The sequence below is a fragment of the Mytilus galloprovincialis genome, chromosome 14, assembly GCF_965363235.1.
Source record: "Mytilus galloprovincialis chromosome 14, xbMytGall1.hap1.1, whole genome shotgun sequence".
Taxonomy (NCBI): domain Eukaryota; kingdom Metazoa; phylum Mollusca; class Bivalvia; order Mytilida; family Mytilidae; genus Mytilus; species Mytilus galloprovincialis.
In genome coordinates this window covers 6,250,266-6,275,054 of record NC_134851.1, presented here as the reverse complement: position 1 = coordinate 6,275,054, position 24,789 = coordinate 6,250,266, and the positions used below count along the sequence as shown (strand labels likewise).

General features: G+C 31.1%; 1 protein-coding gene across 3 annotated transcripts in view; it reads left to right on the top strand.

Moving 5' to 3' along the window:
* Window positions 1-10,017: 10,017 nt before the first annotated feature.
* Window positions 10,018-24,789, top strand: part of LOC143058975 (E3 ubiquitin-protein ligase DZIP3-like) — a 79,930-nt gene continuing 65,158 nt past the window's right edge. For all 3 annotated transcript variants that reach the window (XR_012973312.1, XM_076232458.1, XM_076232459.1), the window contains exons 1-4: window positions 10,018-10,148; window positions 17,101-17,687; window positions 18,340-18,569; window positions 22,280-22,376. Coding sequence is in view for 2 of the 3 variants with exons in the window: in XM_076232458.1 (XP_076088573.1) it covers window positions 17,450-17,687; window positions 18,340-18,569; window positions 22,280-22,376 (565 nt within the window). In the remaining variant the exon portion in view is untranslated. The remainder of the gene's footprint in view (window positions 10,149-17,100; window positions 17,688-18,339; window positions 18,570-22,279; window positions 22,377-24,789) is intronic.

Here is a 24,789-nt window from a genome sequence, read left to right as displayed (position 1 = left end):
AATTCAGTAGTTTTCATACCTCAGACTGACACATATAATAAAATTATTTGTCCGCAACAACCAAAACTGACTATATAAGCATTCTATTATGTAAATCTATATAGCTGCATAGTAAGTGAGTTATATTTTCATGTAAGGATTGATTGTATAAGAAAAAAGGTAGCAATATTTGAATATTATGACTAAAAAATTTTGTTCGCATCAATTTAGAGTGCCAGCATGTACTTTTTTATTCAAAATATTGAATCGTAAACAAAATTCAGTAGTTTTCATACCTCAGACTGACTCATATAATAAAATTATTTGTCCGCAACAACCAAAACTGACCATATAAGCATTCTAGTATTTAAATCTATATAGCTGCATAGTAAATGAGTTATATTTTCATGTAATGATTGATTGTATAATAAAATAGGTGGCAATATTTGAATATTATGAATAAAAAATTTTGTTCGCATCAATTTAGAGGGCCAGCATGTCCTTTTTTTATTCAAAATATTGAATCGTAAACAAACTTCAGTAGTTTTCATACCTCAGACTGACTCATATAATAACATTATTTGTCCGCAACAACCAAACTGACCATATAAGCATTCTATTATGTAAATCTATATAGCTGCATAGTAAATGAGTTATATTTTCATGTAAGGATTGATTGTATAAGAAAATAGGTAGCAATATTTGAATATTATGACTAAAAAATTTTGTTCACATCAATTTAGAGGGCCAGCATGTCTCTTTTTTATTCAAAATATTGAATCGTAAACCAAATTCAGTAGTTTTCATACCTCAGACTGACTCATATAATAAAATTATTTGTCCGCAACAACCAAAACTGACCATATAAGCATTTTATTATGTAAATCTATATAGCCTCATAGTAAATGAGTTATATTTTCATGTAAGGATTGATTGTATAATAAAATAGGTAGCAATATTTGAATATTATGACTAAAAAATTTTGTTCGCATTAATTTAGAGTGCCAGCATGTACTTTTTTATTCAAAATATTGAATCATAAAAAAATTCAGTAGTTTTCATACCTCAGACTGACTCATATAATAAGATTATTTGTTCGCAACAACCAAAACTGACCATATAAGCATTCTATTATGTAAATCTATATAGCTGCATAGTACATGAGTTATATTTTCATGTAAGGATTGATTGTATAATGAAAAAGGTAGCAAAATTTGAATATTATGACTAAAAAATTTTGTTTGCATCAATTTAGAGTGCCAGCATGTACTTTTTTTATTCATAATATTGAATATTGAAACAAATTTCAGTAGTTTTCTAACCTCAGACTGACTCGAATTTTAACCAAAACAGACCATATTAGCACTATATATAGCTGCATAGTAAATTAGTTTATTATATCCATGTAAAGATAGCAATATTTGAACATTTAAATTGACGAGATGACCGGTACAAATGTACATACTTATATTACCCTTTATCGATATCCCTTTCAATACACTGTACAATTTAGGTCTTTTTTTTTTTTTTTATCATTTTTCAAAACAGAATCTTATCATATAAATCCAAGGCAAACAAGGTGAATTTCGATTAAAAATCATGTATTAAATACCCCGAGTTATAGTAGGAATTCGAAGAGACAATTATGAATGGGGAACGAAACAATATAAACCATGATGTTTATATCCCATCATATTAAAATATTCTCCCGATGTCTCGGATAACCTTTCTTTTCGTATCGATATTTGCACATGTAACTTTTGGAAGAAAAATATAGAAAATCTGCCAATCAGTAAAGTTAATGGACTTAATGAAAGTGATTTTGTGTAATTTAATATTTCGAATTAAAAGAGTTTTTGAATTGTTCTGGTTTGAAACACATATACGTAAAATATTAAGACTAAAGGTCGTTTTTATAAAATAAATGTGCAAATGAACTTGAAGTTTATTTCTAAATTTACCCAATCAGTTAACGCGAAAAGTAAACGGGCGTTTACTTTCAAGTGCACGTAAAAATATACTTGTAAAATCTGTACTAAACGCCCGTTTACTTTTAAGTGCACGTAAAAATAAAGTTGAAGAATTCTGAAGTAAACGCCCGTTTACTACTGACTAAACGGACACATAGTAAACGCCCGTTTACTAAGGTAGACATTAGAAATTTCCATTTCAGCCACGTTAACGTAATTATAGTAAACGTGCGTTTACTAGTAAACGGGAGATTTGAAGTTAACTAACGAAATATGTGCACGCGGCGTTAACTTGCGTTTACTTTATGTAATGCTTGGTCTGCACCCAACTGTAGATATTGAATTCATAACTTCGTTTCTTAGAAATATGTATCGTAGAAAAACTATTGTGCAGATTTACAGTTACGTTTCTTTAACTGTAAATCTCTTACTTATTAGTTTTTCATTCTGACGAATGCGTTTTGAATATACAAATGTATATTGTTTGCTGACATGACAAAAAAAAAATGAAAAGACAAAGAAAAAGAAAAACAACAGTCTACAAAACACAAAAAAGTAAAGACTGAGCAACACGTACCCCAACAAAAACCGGGGATGACTTTAGTAGCTCAGACAGGGTGAACAAATCCATGGTTTCTTCATTCTTTGAAAACCCATCTAAAGACGCTGTTATTATTAGATATTTTATAATTTTTGCAACGCATCATCAAGTTAAGCTTTTTTACCGCCAACTGGCCCCCCCCCTGGTATCTTCTTTATTTGAAAACTAATCTCTGAACAATTTTTGTCATAATGTTTTCTGTTTTGTCGACTCGTGAACCCGAATGTCCATTTTCTATCCTTAGCATCTCTCCTTGATGATTACAGGTTAAGAAAACAAGTGTACATGTATAAGCATTGTATGTTAGAATTATGGTCAAACGTTATGGTCGTTCATGTTCAAACTATACGGACTTCATATACAGAAGTGTGCTCCTTACGCAGAAACTGCTATAGCATAGTTATGAGAAGAAAAGATTACAAATGGTACTCCGTAAATTTTAAGGACACCATCACGAATTGGTTTATATGATATATACGATTTGTCTGTGTCTCAGCTTCACAATTTTTAACATAGTTTTATATTAATATTCTTGTAATTAAAATTTAGAAAATATATTAAATAACAACTTTACAAACGTGGTCCCAATTTTCTAGACTTTTGTTTAGAAATGTACATGTGACATCACTTTTTATGGAGTTGTTACATTCGTGTGCCGCACAGTTCATATTTATATTGTGGTGTACTGGTGTACCGTCGTAGATTAATGGAAGTTTTTCTGTGTTTTTTTTCCTGTTGTTAATATGTTGTAATGTACTATCATATTATGTCTTAATGTATTTCTCTGTCCTCAGTGTTCTTGTGTTTATTTGTATATAACATGACTATATAAGCGGGGGTTTGGCTAGCCATAAACCCAGGTTCAGCTAACCACGTTTTTCTCAAATGTCTTGTACCTATTCAGGAATATGGCCATTGTTATTGACTAGTATGTTATATGTTGGCGTATTTGTATAGCAGTTCCGGGTTTGTGTGTTGTTCTATTGTTTTCAACTTATAGTTGATGTGTTTTCCTCGTTTTTGTTTTGTGACCCGTACTCGTTTTCGGCTTATCGATTTATGACTATTGACTATTGTTTATATACAGTAACATCCAAAAAGGGAATACATTAGTACAAAGAAAAATAATAAAAGTACCAAAAGCCAAGTAAGTTTAAAAGTTTTTAATTTAGCTAAAATTTAAATGCACAATTACATCAAACGAGTGGAAACAACTGTTATACTCCTAACGTGGTACAGTCATTTCCTTTTTTTTTTGAAAATCATTTAATCTATGTCGTATGCTAGTGAGATTATAGCAAATTCTTCTATACACCTGGAAAAGAGTATTGAAAACAATGTAAAATGACATGTTGTAGAATGTGTATAATTTGGGTTTTACAAAATACTTTTAATTCGTTTATGGTTTTAGAAAAGTACCATGATATGTCTTATAATAATGTGAATTCACTCTCAAATATAAGAGGAAACAAACAACACAAAAGAAACACAGCGTTAAAATGTAACACACAGAAACGAACTGTAATATAACAATGACCATATTCCTGACTTGGTACAGGACATTTTTTAAAGAAAAAATGGTGGCATGCCAAACCTCCCTCTATGCTTTTTAAAAATGCCTGTAGCAGTAATGATTTCGATATCGTTAGTTGTTTTAAAAGTTTTATTATGTATAATACAACTTCATTATTTATTTATATGCAAATATCAGTTGGTAAAGAAAAACTTATTTACCTTAAACCGTCTGCCTGTAATACTAGAGCTCATATGAACTATACCGTATCATTTTCTCAAATTGTGGTTTTTGGTTGACCCTTGGATTACCACATATCTCAATAATGTCTTCATATCAATTGGATTTCAAAGACTGATTTCCCTTGCTTATTTTTCTTGTCAACCATAGATTTCAGAATAAGTAATAACATGTTATGACAAGAGACACTGTAATTATACAAATAACGATTAAAGGACATCTTATTCCCAAAGCTGGTCATAACAAGTCTAAGTAATCAAATGATACAGTGCAATGGTTATAAACACAGTCAACATATAACTGACATACGAAGGGAGGGAATATTTTAATCAAATAAACAACTAGTCAGCAAATAACTTTGGATTTTCCTTATTACTTTACATTTCATAAACAAATTGTCAGCAGGCGATTGCGAATTAACAAGATGTAAGCCCAAACTGCGACCAGTGGCGTAGCTGGGTCATTTTTACGTGTACGCCCGAACTTTGGCGAGGGATATGAGGGGTGCCAACCGCTCAATGTTAAAGCACCTGCTGGTAGTGGGTTCGAAAGGGACGAAGCCCCAGAAAGCTATCGAGAATGATATACCATAATGATTCTTGTCAGTAAAAAATCATTGATCGCAACATACTTTTGAATATAAATGGTTTAGTTGTTTTGGTTAAATTTTGTAATATGTTAACTTATTCATCGTATTAAACTGGAAGCTAGCCTAATGGTCATTGGTTTTAGAGAAAATATCCAAACCAATATTACTTTTAATTGAATTTAAAGGGTTCCGTGAGTGAGCATACAATCGACAAAAGCACATTTTAATGAACACGGAAAGAAAAGTATTTCTAAGAGGTGCAATAACAAAAAATCTGGAACACCTAGGATTTCTTCCAACAAAAGTTAATCAATTTATCATTCCTTTAAAGGGATTAAAAAAAATCTATAATTTTCTTTTGATATTTTTTTCTCGATCTGGAATATTTCACGACAATCTATGAAGATTTATAAATTCAGCATGTAAAACAAGTAATTGCGTAAAGAAGAGTCCGGCTGTCTGTCTATCAGAACAGAAAAAAAAATGAACGAATACAAATGCTTTCAAAATTTTAGCTTTAGACATTAGTCATAGAAAAAGCTTCTTCGGCATTTTCATAAAATTCGATCAAGGTTCGACAAGTAGTTAATGTAATTGAGAATTAAAAAAATGTAAGTCAAAACTGCGACCACTTATCAATTGCAGAAAGAAATACATTTTGTCCTTAACATGCGGGTAAATTAAAGATATAATTGCATTATTATATTGCTCTGAATGCTCTTTTGATCATAAACAGTTTCTGTCCAACTTTCGTAAAATTTCACGGAGAGTCATTCAAAAGACTTTATCGACATTCGGAACTTAAATATTGACGCCGCTTTGTCTCGCTTTTGAGACATAAATCACATGCTCGACAAAAATACAAACAGCATATCGAATCTGAGCAGATAGTGAATTGCTTTGAATATAGGAAAAGTACGAAGAATTCATAGTAGATTTAGACTTTTACAAAAGATTCGAACAAACATATTAAATGATCTATTTGAGAAAATTTACTCTCTTTTTATTCAAAATTACAATCCATTGAAAAAAAGGACAAGGCTGATGTGCTTTTGAGTGAGATTGGAAAGCTTAATTCGAGGGTTGAAAATTGAAAGCGCAAAAAAAAAGAAGGTTGGGGTTTTCCACTGGCAAATTTTTATTTCATAAACGGTACATTTGAAAGGTTTATATATTCTTTAATTTAATCTTTTTAATTATTAATGGATGCCGTAGGAGGTCCAACAGAGTTGTGAGCAAGGATTATTTGGCATAACCAAAAATATGTTGGTCCGAGAAACGTGAACACTCAAACCTGACCAACCTTGAATTTCTGCTGACCAATGTCCTCACTGAGTGAAATATACACACATTTATTAACATAAAACGAACACTTTCAATGTTGAACGTATAAGGATTATTACTTTAAAAAACAGTTGACATTTTTTGCAAAAATTTGAAGAAAAAAAAATCGAGTTTCATTTTACAATAATACATCATATCTTACTCTAAAGAAACAAAAATGCGTTTTCAATCTCGACATTTTAAGGGAGGAAACAAAAAATTGAAAAAAATTACCAGTATCTTTTTAAGTTCGCTCATTTTTGTTTTTATTGAAGATGAGATATGAAAGCTATTGATTTTTGGGGATGATTCAATTATTTGAATAAAAAGGACATGCATGTTTGTACTGTTGATTGGTTAAGAAAAAGAATTATTATTCATATTACACTGACTTTAAGCACGATTAGTTGTTGCATGACGGGATACTCGATTTTCAGAGATCGCCCTGACCTGTTAACTGTACACCAATATCGCTTTCAATTATCATGATTATATAAATATTTTATATGATCTAAGTACTATTCGTTTTTGGCATTGTTTGTCAATTTTATCTGCAAATGATCTGAAAACCAAGTTTTTTAAAATTTACGCTATAATCTTAAATTAGATCAGACCATAATAATAAAAGCAGTGAAACCTATATCGTTGTTAATTAACAGACGCAAATTCGACTACTCGTGTACGCGCAGACACTGCCTCTTCAGAAAGGCAGATAACGGATTAATTCATATTACAAGCAAAGTTTTATGCGTACTTTATTTATAAATACATGTTTATATATTGCATATGTATTGTTTATATAACCATGATCACGGAAGTCTTAATTTCATATATTAATTTGCAATATTGTGATAAAAATTCGTTTTTTAAAACAAATAAATAATTTTATAGTCGCACGCTTTCTTTGAAATTTAATTGCATTATGGGTAATTTCGGAACATTTAGATAGTATGGGAAATGGTGTATAGTGTAATGTGTAAGGTGTATGGTGCAAAGGTTAACGTGTATGGTGTATAGTGTAATGGTACAAGGTGTATGGTGTATGGTGTAATGGTGTATGGTGTTAGTGGGAAGTTTACACCATCCAAGGACTGTAAACAGTTCATGCATTTATCTTAAATGTAGCTTTAGGTTGCACTTTGTAAATAAAACTTTCTCTCAAACCACGCCTCTTTTGGGGAGATCTAGAATACTCATAAAAAATTAATTTTGTTAAAATACTGGTTTCCCAGTTCTGATTTGTTTGTTGCATCTCATAGATGCACATCAAATATAAGACAACTTCGACACAACAGAAACACAACATTAAAATGTAACATACAGAAACGAACTTTAATATAACAATGGCCATTTCCCTAACTTGGTACAGGGCATTTTAAGATAACAATTGTGGGTTGAACCTGTTTTTCTAGCATGCCAAACCTCCTGCTTTAATGACAATGTTTATTTTAATATTAAAATGACAACATTACATGACAGGACTGCTATACAAATAAATTGGAGAAAATATAGGACGGAAAACCAAACGATTAATATCCAACAAAAGGTACATAGTTATAAATGTATTACGCAAGACGCGCGCCAAGTCCACACAAGACTTACCAGCGACGTCCAGATGTAAAAAGTTCGAAAGCCAAAACAAGTACAAAGCTGAAAAGCACTGAGGACCAAAAGTTCCAAAAAGTTATGACCAATACGGCCAGGGTTATCCACCTTGGACAAGAACATCCTTTAATATTATTAAGAATTAATAATAATACATACTTTTGCAAACAGTAAATTTTATAAAATGACTGTATAATAGATACACATGATTAAACAGAAGTGGTGACTAGCGACAAGACAAAAACGGATAAATTACAAAAATTCACAGCCTTGTTAGCCATAACCAGTGTTAAAGTGACGTCACATTTGAATTTCTAACACGAGTTCCAAAAATTAAGGAAGAATTTAGATGAAGTTCTAGATTAGATTTGTATGACTTATCTAACGCGTATTGTTACCAGTGAAAAATACAATGCTAATTAATATCAAATTGTACATTTGTGTAGTAGTAATTAGATAATCAATTGTATTATTTAGCTATGTCGGTGTTCATTTGAATCAAACTGTAAACCAAATATTTAGTGTAAATTTCGTAGTGAACATGCACGAGAATAACGTATCATTGGAGATATGTAAACACCATACGAAGCCGTAGAGGGTATGTTTCTGATGGGAAATTGATAATTGGAAAGTTGAAATCGTCCTGTTAATCATAGATTTTCGTGTGAAGTCGTCCTTCTGTGTCAATATTGAGGAAAAAATCAAGGTATGAAGCAGTCCTTCTAGTATCAGTAGTATATTTAATTACAAGTTCACTGGGATATATGAGATGCAATTATTGGCTGAAATATGGGTTATTCAATGATAGGACATCATCAATAAATCCGCCACTGTTCTAGCATCTACATGTAAGTACACCATTCTGAATTTGTTCATTGATATAAAAACAAGGAGGTGTTGTTTGTGTGTTTGAATGCCAATCTTCTTATCAGTTTTTGTCCAATATTATACTGAGCATCACAAATTTTCTCGTAAAATGTTGACGTCATAATAAAAAATATCTGACACCACAATGGAAAAGTAATTGTTGTATGTATGATGTATGCTAATGTAAAAAGTTCAAGCGGGTCAGATTTCCAAATAGCAATAAGGTGTTTGATACAGCTGTCCTCCAGAAAACAAATGACTTGCATACAAGAAATTATAGGTCACTGTTCCGCTTTCAACACCGAGAAAACTCATACTATATAGTCCATTTTAAAAGGCCTTGGCAAACCAACAGCTTAATTTTCCTCAAGAATATTATTATGCTTATAATTCAACTACATAAGACTCACCAGTGACGTTCAAAGCAAAACAAGTACAAAGTTGAAAAGTATTGATGAATTCCAGAATTCTAAAAAGTTGTGCAAAGACGAATAAGGTTATGTATGACTGGGATAAGAAAATCCTGAGAATTTGAAATAATTCTTACTTTTGCAGACAGTAAATTTATAAAAATGACTATATAATTGATTATGTCAAATGAAGGCACCAGTTAATATACCGCTGTTCGACATTCATAACTCGATTGAGGGAAAACAACCAGATCCAAGTTACAAACTAAAACTGAGGGAACCGCATCAAATATTAGAGGAGAACAACTGTTACGACACATCAGAAACACAACACTAGAATGGAACACACACAGAAACGGCCTATAATATAACAATGACTTGGAACAGGACATTTAAAAAAATGGTGGGTTAAACATGGTTTTGTGGCTATGTTAGATATAACTGTTACATTAAAATGACAACATTACATGACAGGACTACCATACAAATAAATGGGAGAACATACTGGACAGAGAAACACATAAAAATAGCTATCAAAAGGTGTCAAGCTTATAATGTAACACGTCAGACGCGCGTTTCGTCTACATAAGACTAATTAAAGAGGCGTAGATAAAAAAGTTTGAAAGCAAAAACAAGTACGAAGTTGAAGAGCATTGAGGACCTAAAGTTCCAAAAAGTTGTGCTTGATAGAGTTCACGAAACCATAATTTACTATAATTATCCCCAATAAAACATGCATATCTAAATATTTAAATTTAGATTTTACATATCGATTGTTCAGGTTTAACGCCTTATCCTCCAAAAAAGAACTATTTCTTCTTGTATGTCAGGTGTTGCTTTGACATTCAATGGCGTGAGACAAGCTTTTTAAGTAAGCTTACGTTTGAACAATATTATCTCCCTTTGTTTATGAGATGAAAGGGAGATAATAAACCAAGCAATGCGGTCCGGTGAGTTTGACCAAATACTCTTCAAGAATATGTAACGTTTGTTACAGGTAAATCGAAAAAAAGAAGAACGTAGAGTAAGAACGTAAAGATATTTTAAAGCGGTAAACACTAATGATATTATGATTAATGATGTCAAAATAATTCATTTCTATTTTAGGTTTCGATTTGTCATGCACAGGATTTGATCACTTTTTTTGTACAGAAATCACTTGCCAATATCAATACATACACACTAGTATGTGTTGTCTTAACTACAAATAAGGCCAAATCAAACATGTGTGAATCCAATTTCATGAAAATAAGCTAAGGAGTCGGTTGCTAAGGAACGGATGTTTTGTTTTGTTGTTGCTTTTAACTTTATGATATTATATCTTGGTGTATAATTCTAAATGATACCTGTTTCACTCTTTTTCTATCTACACTTTTACCGTTCTCGAGTTATTACCCTTTACAAATAGAACAATTGCTGAATTTTTCATTTCATGACATGAACATGATGAACCATTTTGATGATCATTCAAACCTAAGTGAGAAAAAAGCAAAACGACGTGTAAAAAAAATTTAATAAACGAGCAAAAAAAAAAAAGGACAAACAAAATTTAAGTAAGGATCAGTCGAGCATTGAACGTTTTCTAACAGAAGCCTTAAGAACTCAATCAAATATTACCAATCAAGAGCAAAAAACACGTACTAAACAAACAGCAAGTACTCCTACTGATGAGCTTCACAAGAGAGAAGAACCTGTGAAAAAAACTAAATCCTAAGCTTATCTAAGATATCAGCTATAACTAATATGAGGCAGGCATTACCTAAGAAAGGGGACGAAGTCTATGATTTTTTTTTCTTCAAACCTATTTCAATTTCAAAACGGAAATTACCGGAACGTTTCCGATTTTGTTCCTGTTGTTAGGGATATTAGTTGTGACGTTATTTAAATTATGACATCATATGCAATGTAAACAAAGAAACGCTATCATCAGGTAACGTTTTATCATATGAAAGAATTATTAAAAACGAAAATGGTATTGTGCTCCTTCCTATTTTATACTAGACTGATAAATATATATTTTCTCAAAGTCAGTGGCGTAGCTGGGTCATTTTTACGTGTACGCCCGAACCTTGGCGAGGGATATGAGGGGTGCCAACCGCTCAATGTTAAAGCACCTGCTGGTAGTGGGTTCGAAAGGGACGAAGCCCCCGAAAGCTATCGAGAATGATATACCATAACGATTCCTGTCAGTAAAAAATCATTGATAGCAACATACTTTTGAATCTAAATGGTTTAGTTGTTTTGGTTAAATTTTGTAATATGTTAACTTATTCATCGTGTTAAACTGGAAGCTAGCCTAATTGCCATTGGTTTTAGAGAAAATGTCCAAACCAATATTACTTTTAAATACGTTTAAAAGGTGCCGTGAATGAGCATACAATCGACAAAAGCACCTTTTAATGAACACGGAAAGGAAAGTATTTATAAGAGGTGCAATATAAAAAAAAAATCTGGAACACCTAGGATTTCTTCCCACAAAAGTGAATCAATTTGTCATTCCTTTAAGGGGATTAAAAAAAATCTAAAATTTTCTTTGACATTTTTTTCTTGATCTGGAATATTTCACGACAATTTATGAAGATTTATAAATTCAGCATGTAAAACAATTAATTGCGCAAAGAAGAATTTTAGCTTTAGACATAAGTAATAGAAAAAGCTTCTTCGGCATTTTCGTAAAATTCGATGAAGGTTCGACAAGTAGTTAATGTAATTGAGAATTAAAACAATGTAAGCCAAAACTGCAACCACTCATTAATTGCAGAAAGAAATACATTTTGTCCTTAAAATGCGGGAAAATTAAAGATATAATTGCATTATTATATTGCTCTGAATACTCTTTTGATCATAAACAGTTTCTGTCCAACTTTCGTAAATTTCACGGAGAGTCATTCAAAAGACTTTATCGACATTCGGAACCTAAATATTGACGCCGCTTTGTCTCGCTTTTGGGAATTAAATAACAGGTTCGACAAAAATACAAACAGCATATCGAATCTGAGCAGATAGTGAATTGCTTTAAATATAAGAAAAGTACGAAGAATTCATAGTAGATTTAGACTTTTACAAAAGATTCTTTTTTTATATTGTATATATATATATTTGTTTACCTTGTATCATAAAATATCAAGTGACCAAAATTGTAATTTTCAAAAGAAAATGATCAAAATATTTGTTTATTCGATGTCATGTAGTTAATATGGCATATTTTTTTATATGAAATTATTTGTAGATGAAAAATGTATAGATTATGAATTTAAAGTTGGTAAAACAGCTTGGATAAACAAATTTGTTCCATGCACATTTAAAACAAATGAAATTTTGATTCATGGTTTGATACCTAAACGTACGAAATGAAGGATCACCTTGGCAAACAAAAATCACATTTACCTCACATAGTCATCTATAATTTGTTCATAGGCGCACATTTATCCTTTGCCAAACGAGATTCTTGATATCAAGTAAAAAATTATAAGAGTACAATTTCGGTAAACGACAATCTTCAGATGTTCTTTTCTTCAGAATTTAAACATATATCTTCACTGTAATTTATGTTTAACATCAGGAAAACAGCAAAACAAATCCTCCTATTCTTGAACTTAAATATCACACACTTTTTCGTTGTACATATATTTCAAGAATTTAGCACTGTAAGTAAAGTCTTTTGGTTAATAACATTCTGTGGTAAGATTTATTCTATATCTGAAAAAGAAAATAGAAGTTGTAAATACACATGAACCACCCACGCTATTAAAATTACAGTATGTGACAACTTAAATGTTTACAAAATACAAGATGTTTTCGAAAAGTCAGTAATGAAGCTCACAATAGAAATTAACGTTACCTATGCTATCTAAAAATAACTCTGTGTTTACCTGGGTCACGATACACAGAACAGGTTTTTACATTTTGATAGATTTAAATAGATCGTTTATAAGATTAACAACTGAAATGCTGAATAATATTATAATGGAAACAAAAAAACTTTGCTCACTTAATTGTCAATTTTTAGCGAGAAAAGGAAAACCTCTTTAGGTTATTCTCTTGGTTTCAACAAATGAAATGCGACATTGTAATGGCACAAGAAACTCATTTGTCAAAAGATATGAGAAAGCAAATTACCAATAAATTCCATGGCAAACAATTTTACTGCTTAGGCACAACTAATTCGAGGGAGTATCTTTCTTTATTAACAAATCACTTGATTTTAAATCAATGAACGCATTTTGTGATAAAGGAGAAAGAATGATCATAATCAATATGGAAATTCAAGATAAGATTCTCACTTTATTAAACTTGTATGTAATGAAGTTCATGCAAGAAACTAGTTTTATAAAAAAAGACAGTCAATTAATTGAAGAACACACTTTTGGTGATTATATAGTAGGGGAGATATGAATGATCTACTCTCAACTTTAGATGCAAATAATGATAAACTACATAAATAGTTTAAAAGCCAGTGAATGGTTTAAAACAATTAAATAAGACACATAAATTGATAGACATTTGGAGACAATAAAATTAAGATAAAAAACCAATACTCATGGAAAAGGAAAAATTCTACAAATGAAGCTTGTAGAATAGACGTTTTTTATAATATGCACACAAGCATGCATAAACACTGTATCTGCTGGTATCAGGCCTACACAACTTTCATTTATAGACTATCTATCCATTTCGCTTAAATTAGACATTTATGCAAACAATCTTGGTAAGGGACACTTTTAAACGAATTATAGTATATTGACTGATACTCAGTATGATAAACTAATAAGTTAATTGAAAAGTATGAGAAAAATTTAAATCGTACAAATCTCCCAAATTTAATGAGACCTGTTGAAACTTACATAAGAGAGTCTAGTATCCAATTCTGATAATCTAAACCCAAAGAAAGGAAAAATGATATTTTAGTAGTTATTGAAAACAAACTAAATCTGTTCAATGAAAGATTAGACAAATTACCTGATAGAAAAAAATAATTATGTTTTTAATAAAATAAAACATTTAGAAAAAGAATTAGAAGCTATATACTCTTTTAAGACCAAAGAAGCCCAAGAATATAATGGGTAGAGGAAGGTACATTTTATCCTTAAAAAAGAATAGACAGGCTATATATTTATAAGTGATTGACAAAAAACGGTGAGGTTACTGTTGATCGAAGTGAAATTTTAGATGTAAGTAAAAAGTATAATATCAAAAATCTCTGTTCAAATGCACATGTCATAAAACTGAAATTTTAAAGACATATTTAGATTGAACACTCATTGATCACTCTTTAAATCCGTGTGAAAGCAAACAAGTGTACGGCAAATTAACCTTTGACGAGTTGAAATCTTCTATTTATAATATGAAACTAAACAAAACTCCAGGCAAAGATGGTTTAACAGTTGAGTTTTATTGACAATTTTGGCCAAAATTATAGTAAATTGTATTGAATGTTTCTAACACATGATAAAAAATAAAAACACTTTATCTGACAACAAAAATAGTGGAATAACATCATTGATTTTCCTCCAAAAATGACCCTTTGTCCTTAGATAACTACCGCCCATTTACCGTGTTGAATACTGATGTAAAATTAATTACATATACCTTAGCAAAAGGACTTAAAAATATCTTACCCTTATTATACACAGAGATCAAATTTGTTGTGTTAAAAAAATCGATGTATAGGATTCAACTTACATCAAATTTAAGATTTTATAGATTATGATGAAAATTTACATATTGTTGGAGCTATACTATTTGACTTTTTCTAAAGCGTTCGACTCAATAGAATGGGACTTCATGCTGGAATCGTTAAAAAGATTCGGATTTACTAAGTCTTTTCAAAAGTGGGTCACAATATAAAAGGATGTATTTCAAATAACGGGTGGATTTCTGAAACCTTCGGGATTCAACGGGAAATTAGACAAGGATGTATTTTAAGCGCGTTATTGTTTTTTTTCTGTTGAAGTACTGGCTTGTAGTGTAAGAGATAATGATGATCTGAAAGGGATGCAAATAAAAATCGACTAAAAAACTCATAGCCTAAAAATCTCACAGCTAGCAGATGATACAACTCTCTTTTTAAGATCTAAAGACGAAATAACTGAATTTAATAGAAACTTTGGGATCTTTTTCAGGACTTAAACCCAATAGAAACAAAATAGAATGTATATCGCTAGGCAAACTTAACCACTGCAAAGACAAATTTGAAAGTATCAATAAGAAAGATACAGTGACAAGTCTTGGTATTTATTTCGGCCTTAACAAAAAAGAATGAGAAACAACTATAATTAAAACACTTGTTATTCCCAATATAAAATCATGAACATAGGTTGCTTCTTTGATATAAATATAAGCAGTGAAATTATAAGTCAATTTGAAAATTTGTGAGCTATGTTTCAAATCTGCAGGTAGCTATAATCATTTTTTCTTTGAATGCACATGGGTAAATAATTATTGGAAATTACTATACAAAATATGTATGTATCTTAATATTGGTCAACATTTTTTTCTTCTTAAAAATCTTATAATAGGATACAAAATTGAAGATGTTAAATAGTATGTACTTAATCATACTATAACAACTGTTGCTTTGTGATTTATAAATGCTTTTATTTATCTAAAAAAAGAACTGAATATGTGAATATGGTGTCAGTCCTAAAAAAATAAATTGATACACAAATTTTATATCATCCGGAAAATTACTTTTTGAAACAATTTCAAAGAAAAATCTTTGAAGGTTTATTCTCTGTCTGTTTTGTTTCCATTTGATTGACCTAGGATCACAAAAATATCATTAGAATTAAAAGAAGAAAAAGTGCTCCTTATTTTGTTTGAAAATCAGATATGTTATATTATTCAATGTTTGGTGTATTTGAATGATAATATATCTTTCAAACAATCGATATTCAATTATACTGACCTTTTGATCTGATAAATCAGAAACCATGCTCTTTTACTTTCGCTTTTATAATCCGGAACTAAAAGCTAAACAAAAGACGGTTAAGGTTACGGTTTCTTTTTCATTTTATATACATGCTTGCAGACAGATATTTCTCTTTAAATGGTAACTATCACGTAATACTATGTAGATTTATAAAAAATTTGCCAATGAAATCCCCTGGTTTTATTGGTAATTAACAATACAGGGAAGAACCTTAGTGCCATTGTTGTAACATTACAGGGCTTTGTAAACAACACTTATTGAAAAAAAAAGCATCTGAAGTTGAAAAAAAAAAATCATTTCTGTTTCACTTTAGTTTGCCTCCGCCTAATAATATGAATCTTATACACAATGTATATAACATCAAAACACACACCAATTTAGAATGTTGGTTGCGTCACTTTAACCGTTCTAGTTATGACCGTTTACAAATGAAAAAAATATAGAAATTTCGTTTCTGTTTTCTCACCTTACATGCCTTAGTTTGCCACTTTATTGAAACTTATGCACAGTCCAAATTATCACAAAACACAGATCAAGTTTCAAATTTGGTTGCCTCCATTTAACTGTTTTAGAGGTATGCCACAGAGATAATTTGCTGGGTATTTCGTTTCCCTTCTGTAAAATAAGTTTGACTAACCAAAATATTATGAAACTTTTATACGGTGCCAATTTCCACCAAAAAAATAGATCAAGTTCGAATTTTGGTGGCGTCACATTACCGTTCTGAGTTATGCACCTTTATAAATGAAAAAAATGCAGAAATTTTCGTTTCTTTTCTCTTACCTTATAAAAAAGAAGATGTAGTATACTTGCCAGTGAGACAACGGTTCACAAGAAACCAAAATGACACAGAAATTAACAACTATACGTCACCGTACAGCTTTCAACAATGAGCAAAGCCCATACCGCATAGTCAGCTTTAAAAGACCACGAAATGACAATGTAAAACAATTCAATCGAGAAAACTAACGGCCTTATTTATGTAAAAATGAACGAAAAACAAATATGTGTAAAAATAGGGACAACCGGGAAACTGGAACCATACATATATTTGAATATTTAATTTCCATAGGTCTAGAACGAAAGTCAAGAATATTGGTAAGATGTGAAGGTTAAAGATGGCTAAGACTACAGTAGGACGATAATTGAGTCTCAAGATTTATGTGAATTAACAGGCAACAAGAAAGATAACTTAAACGTTAAAATTTGCATTACAAGTTAGCACGAAATAAAATCCTGGTTAACAATGAATATTGTACTTGCCTTTACCAATGAAGACATCTATAGGCATAAACTATATGCTCGCATTTACAGTAAGCGAGGGGGATAATACTACATTTTAGCAAATTATGCTCAGAACTGCCTGCAAGAGAGGCTATTTTTACGGATCTGCTTCATGATATAGGACGAAGACGCACAGGATGGAAACTGAACATGAAACGTGTGTATCACATGTTTCAGAAGAAGAAGAAAATGGTTTAAGAATGCATTTGTTATTGACTAAAACTTCCTCGAGAGCTGTGCGTAAATTGTTTGATAAAGAATTTCATCCGTCCTGCTTAGAGGACGTCATCAAAAAGGCATATGGAAAACTGTGTGACTTGAAGATAAAGCGTGTCATTAACGCTGCTCAGTGGAATTTACTCTTTCCCCATGGTGGTAGGTAGACATTGTATAATCCAATTGTTCTTGTTTGCAAATTTTCATAATTTTTTCTGATTAAAAACAAGGAGAAGTAGGGTATTATGCTAGAAAGAGCTTTCTAACAACGAATCAACCAAGAACAGTGAATAGTGTAACTAAGTATTATACCACTTCTGTACTTCTTTATAATCTTTGTATTTTCAAAATGTTTGAAGCAACTTAATACAAATGATATCTTCACATAAGATTTACCATGTTTACACAGATGACAATAAAAAAAACTTTTTTTCGTTCCCGTGCAAATTTAAGTTTATGTGTAATTTATCGCCAACCATATACATTTAAATAAGAAAAGGAAAGGTTTGTTCGAATGCGTGAATTCTCGCTGCATTAAAGACCTGTTTGTGACCTTCTGCTGTTGTTTGTTCTATGTTCGAGTTGTTGTCTCTTTGACACATTCCCCATTTCCATTCTCAATGTTATATTAAAATTTATTGTATTATGGTGTGTCCTTAGTCAGGAACCTCTTCAGTAGCAATTTTATGTCATTTCTGAATAAGTTTGTTCAAGTGAGAATATATAGATAACATTTAACCTTTTAAATACATAGTCGATTTGCTTCCCGAAACAAACCAATTGATAGTAAATAAAAGTTGTATATTTAAAGGTGAACCAAATTCTGAGACATTTGATGTGACATTAATGGTGGCATTACTCAGAAATATGGCTGATTTACCTGAACCTACAACTGGATATGACCAACTACCGTCGAGTACTGATAAAACACCAATGGCTGACGTAGCAAGAATCAAACACTACAGAAACCAGTTAGCTCATCTTAAAGATGGAAAGATCCAGTCTGAATTATTCAGCACTGCATGGGAGGACATCAACGGGGTAAAACATTGTCCCCTTCAATAATCTTGATAAAAGCATTTTCATTCAAAATAAGTCGAATCGGAAAACAAAATCATTTCCATTTCATAGATTAATCCATTGCGATCATGTCTTATACTTTTAACACAAGTGCATGGTCTCAATATTGACGTTCGGTAGCATAAATTTCATGATGGTACTTTGCGAATTCTAAATTAATATGAACAAGTTATGTCAAAATTCGAACGGAAGGACCTTAACATTGTCAAATATATTCAGCTGAATTTAAGACCATTTAACTATCACAAAAATTGAAAATGTGTGCCACAATTGTCAAAGGTTATGTATACATTCCGGATAAAAACCCGTACGTGTTGGAAGGATTTAACCGTTTATGAATAGGAACAGTAAAACAAATCTAAGCTATTTCATGTTAACTGGTGAATACAGAAGTTTTGACTACCGGGTTGGTGCTACCTTTGGGGACACAAGAGCATGGTCACTCATGTTCGCATCGAAACCTTGTCACATTAGATTAAAGTGTGTAGTGTCTGATGTATCCGTATGCTAGATAACTCAGTTTCGTAACTATCAGTTGATGACAACAAATGCCTTGTTAATTCCTTTCACTTATCAATAGTGCTGGTTTCATTGTCGTCTTAAAGTAAGATAACAAAAATGTGTTTTTTTTCAATTTTTTTCAATTTTATTTTAATTGGTATCTGTAGTTTTATTTCTTATCAACATATAATTATGTTTTTCACCTCAAAGAGTAAAATACTTTGATCATGGTAGGATTCTGTTTGAGAGTTTATGCCATTAAATTTAATGTTAAGTTCTTTAATAACATTTTCGCACTGTGGGCGACTAACAAAAACATAATTCAATGCTTGCGGGGTATGAAAAAAGATCGATTGTATAACGGGAATGTTTTTGATATATTGTGCTGAGTATTCATACTTCATGTACATATTTGGGAATTATTATTTACCAAACAACAATCAATTCTTGTTGTTCCACGTTCATCGATCTTATATTCAATTTTGTTATATCTAACATTAATTGGTCTTGCAGTATTCAGAAAATATTTCCACTTTGAAAATGGACTTTATTGAGGAACATTAAACTAGAGGCTCTAAATAGCCTGTGTCGCTCACCTTGGTCTATGTGAATATTAAACAAAGGACGCAGATGGATTCAAGACAAAATTGTGTTTTGGTGATGGTGATATGTTTGTACTGAACATTCTTGCTGCTTATAATTATCTCTATCTATAATGAACTTGTCCCAGTAGTTTTTGAGGAAAATGATAGTAAAAATTTACAAATTTTATGAAAATTGTTAAAAATTGACTATAAAGGACAATAACTCCTTAAGGGGTCACTTGATCATTTCGGTCATTTTGACTTATTTGTAAATCTTACTTTGATGAACATTATTGCTGTTTACAGTTTATCTCTATCTATAATAATATTCAAGATAATAACCCAAAACAGCAAAATTTCCTTAAAATTACCAATTCAGGGTCATCAACCCAACAACGGGTTGTCCAATTCATCTGAAAGTATTACAGCAGGTAGATATTTACCTGATAAACAATTTTACCGCATGACAGATTTGCTCTAAATGCTTTGGTTTCAGAGATATAAGCCAAAATCTACATTTTACCCCTATGTTCTATTTTTAGCCATGGCGGCCATCTTGGTTGGTTGGCCGGATCACTGGACACATTTTTAAAACTAGATACTAGATAAGTTTGGTTAAATTTGACCCAGTAGTTTCAGAGGAGAAGATTTTTGTAAAAGTTAACAGACGACGCCGGACGAGGAGGACGACGACGATGACAACGGACGACGGACGCAAAGTGATGAGAAAAAAAACCCAATCAATTAATGTTTATAACTTTTAAGATAAAAGCAACACGACAGGACAGGAAATACTATAGGCCAAATGAAATACATTATGAACTTCCGTACACATTTGAAAAACTTTACTGCAGTCTATCAATTTTCAATTATCTTTCAATTTATCGGATCGGGTCGGTAGTTGTTTTTGTTTTGGAAGGGGATGGGCGTTGTTACCCCAAATTGTTTCAATAAATATTTAACAAAAGATCAACCAGATTATTACGATAGAATTAGTATTCATTAACTGCAAAACCTATCAATCGCAAGTATTTGTCTGCTGAGTTGCGTTTTTAAACTTTTTTGATATACATGGTGGTCTGACCAGAACAGTAATGCGTTAGCATGGTTACAAATCTGACAACAGCATTATTACTGTAGTTGTGATGTTTCATTATAAAAACAAAACTAATCAATCGCCGGAATTTCAATAATCAGCTGTATCATTTCACTAAGTTTAACTATCATGGCGGTCAAACAGTAAATTTAACTTTTGAAAATACATATTTAATACTAAATTTCATTTTAAGAAACACAATATAACATTGTTGTTAATTTGATATTAACCAAAAAGATACCAAAACAGGAAATTTAGGTCAATTTTTAAAGTGATAGCGCAATATTTTGATGACAAAATGGCTGATTGCTGTCCGTTTGTTTTTGTAAAACCACGTTACTTCGCTAGTCAAGGGGAGGGAAAAAAAGGAGCGTGTGTAGACTATATAAAAAAGAAGATGTGGTATGATTGCCAATGAGACAACTATCCACAAAAGACCAAAATGACACAGACTTTAACAACTATAGGTCACCGTATGGCCTTCAACAATGAGCAAAGCTCATACCGCATAGTCAGCTATAAAAGGCCCCGATATGACAATGTAAAACAATTGAAAAAAGAAAACTAACGGTATGTTCATACAATGTAGCATCTCTTTTTAATGAAACTTCTACCGAAATATACTATATATATGATAAATAATGTTTTGTGTTCTTCGTATGTGGATTGAATTAAAGATAATAACAGTGAGTGTTGGTTTTAAACGGTATTGAATGTACACAGGTAAATCGTCCTTTTTTCAGGTCAGTTCAGCAATTGTTTTCTGACAATTTTTTTTTTATGTTAAATTTTATTAAACAAAACTAAATGTGGAGTAGATTTATTGATTTAAATGTAAAAGTAATCAACGCTTATATTACTTTGATATTTAAAAAATCTAGTTCGTATACTCCAGTTTTCTTAATACCATTTTTTTTTATATATTTTAGAAACTGATCGGATTTCCCCTATAACTCAAACAAGATAACTGCTGATTCTTCCACACTTCCCATTTTAAACTATTACACTTTATGAAGAAACATTCAAGCAGTATATGTAAATGTAGAATACATCTCCGATATGATGACTGTTAATTGTCTGCTCGTTTGTTTCCTATGGTTAGCGCATTTTATATTGCTGCCTTGATATCTCTCATTGGTTTAATACGTGCTTTTCCTCAATATAAAAAGGAGACGTGATATGATTGACAAAGGTACACATAACTATCCAACAGAATTAAACGTAGGTGAATATTCGCAATTGTAGGTCATCATAAGGACTCCAACAATGAGAAACAAAAATACTTTATAGGTAGCTATGAAACATAATGAATATAACATAAGAAAAAAGAAATATACATGCAAATAACTGGAAATAGATGCATAATTATTTTTCATTGACTTTAAATGGTATTCAAACATTCCATATTTTATAGTGTAGCATTTAAATGTGTACACACAGTTGTGTTTAAATAAAGATTACTAGTTCGTTTTCCTTTTTATTTTGTATAGGCTGTAAGAAGACTCGGTGGTTCAGAGATGGATAAGGAGTGTAAAGATCTGAGAATGAAACATTTAGACCAGTCAACAGTACCTTGGAACATTAGAGGTAAGGCCTTAATTTATTTTAATGTTCTAATTGAGACGTCCAGTACACCCTGATTGCAGGTAGAAAACAAGAACCAAACTTTGCAACATAACTCGTTACCATGAAAGCCATGTACTATTTGAAACAGGTTATTTTATAAGTTTTTTTCAACTTTATTGCAAAATCATTTCAAAATTTCGAAAACTTAGATTACCTGATAAAATGTAACAATATTACCAATCACGTTATCCTTTTACACGGTTAATACTGTTTGATAGTACTAGTATATGCAAAAAAAGATAACATGTTAGTCGGCTAAGATGATATCAGTTTGTAGCAATAACATTATAAGTTATAGCGTTTGATTGCTTTGAATGTACTGCAAAAATTGAGACACATTTGAGTTTTATCTTCGTAGCATACCAGTGGGACAGTGAAATTCATAAATCGAAAATAAACTGACAACGCCATGGCTTAAAATTAAAAAGACAAACAGACAAACAAAAGTACACATGCCACAACATAGAAAACTAAAGAATAACATATACGAATCCCACTAAAATCTAGGTTTAATTATATAAATCCAGATAGAATTCTTGGTTTAATAGCTTTCTTGTGAGCAGCAACCCTCTATCAAGAAAATTAAGATAGGAAATACAAGCACGGGAATATCGTATCAATTGGGAGCTATATATACCCGTAAACAGGTGCTGCTTGAATGTTGCTACTTAGAGATAGAAAGTTGAAATCATCTCTTTTGTCGTAAAGTTTTATTTTCAACCGACCCTCATTGTCAATTTGATGTAAGTCAAGATATGAGGCCGACTGAACTGTATCTGTTATATCCTTTATCTCTACTTCGATGGGAGAGATGCTTTCAACATAATCAGCAAATTAAGCATTGAGGATCTATTTATCTTAAAATGGAAAAATATCTTTAAATTAAGTTTACTTTGGATGATATTTAATCACATATGCTTTACAGCTGACCATACCATCCAAGTCAAGTTTGATTTTTATAATTATTGCAATTATCATTCCACTTTTTTTTATTTATTTTGACTACCATAAATCATTTGTAAATCTCGGTCTTTGAGTGATGATATTCGTTTCAAAGGATATGGAATCATTTTAACATTACTATCAACTACTTATTTCAGCTGAGTTTTATCTATGCAGCATTTTATAAGACACTTTCAGATTATAAACGATGTGCTTGCCAGGTGGATTCTTTTATCGGAACTTCATTCGGCTTTCGTTCTTTGTTTGTATGTTACATGGCAATATAGTGATCCTAGTCTTTTCATATTTCAATACTTTTTGTTTCAAGTATTTATTTTCTATCCAGTTTAATGTTAAGAGTACGCCTGTCTTCTGTGTAAGCATCTCTTCCGACATTCACAACTTGACGTGTATGTCTCAAAGTTTGTATGTAAATGCCTAATGTATATGCTACAGTAAACAGGTAAAATTAGGAATTACATGTAATTACTAAGCATTTCAGTAAATAACTTTGATTACTAGTCAATTTAGTAATTACATGTATTTACTAGTTGTTTCAGTGATCACTGTTTTTTTTTTGGTAATTTTTACAGCTATTTACTAACTTGATATTTTTGTTTAGAAATTAAAGACATTCATTATTCAAGATATCAAATACGAAAGAAAAGGCATAAGGATTTTTAGGGTTTACTTCAGGATTGAGGATTATAAGGCACATTAAAAGTGCATACTCTTTAGTGTTTGTGAATTGAAAGTGGAAATTGGTTGTTTTATAAGTTTTGAAACTCCCTAAAAAAAACATTCTTCACAAACAAATTGATACCGATTGATGGCGTTAAAAGAGTGGGACGATCGATACCAGAGGTACAGTCAAACTCATAAGATTCATATCTCCGTGTTTCTGTGTTTCTTTTTTTTATGAGTTTTTCCAACCCTCCAAATTGAAGTTTATAAACCTGCATCAAATTCTATCATCGTTTCTACCTGTATGAGAATGATATTTTTGTGGATTGAATAATTTCTACCAAACATAAACAGAAGCTTGTTTATGATCAAAAGATAAATTTCAAAAAGTAAATATTGTAAAAATAAAATCAAGTTTTTCCGTATTTAACTTATAAATGGAGTTTTATGCCAGCTGACATTACATTCACACTGTGGTTAAAGTTTGTTAGATTTTAATAACTTTCTCAAAATAACCTGGATTTCTACCAAACTTGGACAGAAGCTTGTTTATGATTATAAGATAATATCCAGAAGTAAAATTTGTGAAAAAAACCTTTTTTTTAATATTACTTATAAATCGACGACTAGTTTTTATTCAGATAACATAACATACACTTTGTAGTTAAATATAAAAAAAAATATTAGATTTCATAAACCATCCTGAATTTTTACCAAATTTGGACAAAAACTTCTTACTTAACTAGTC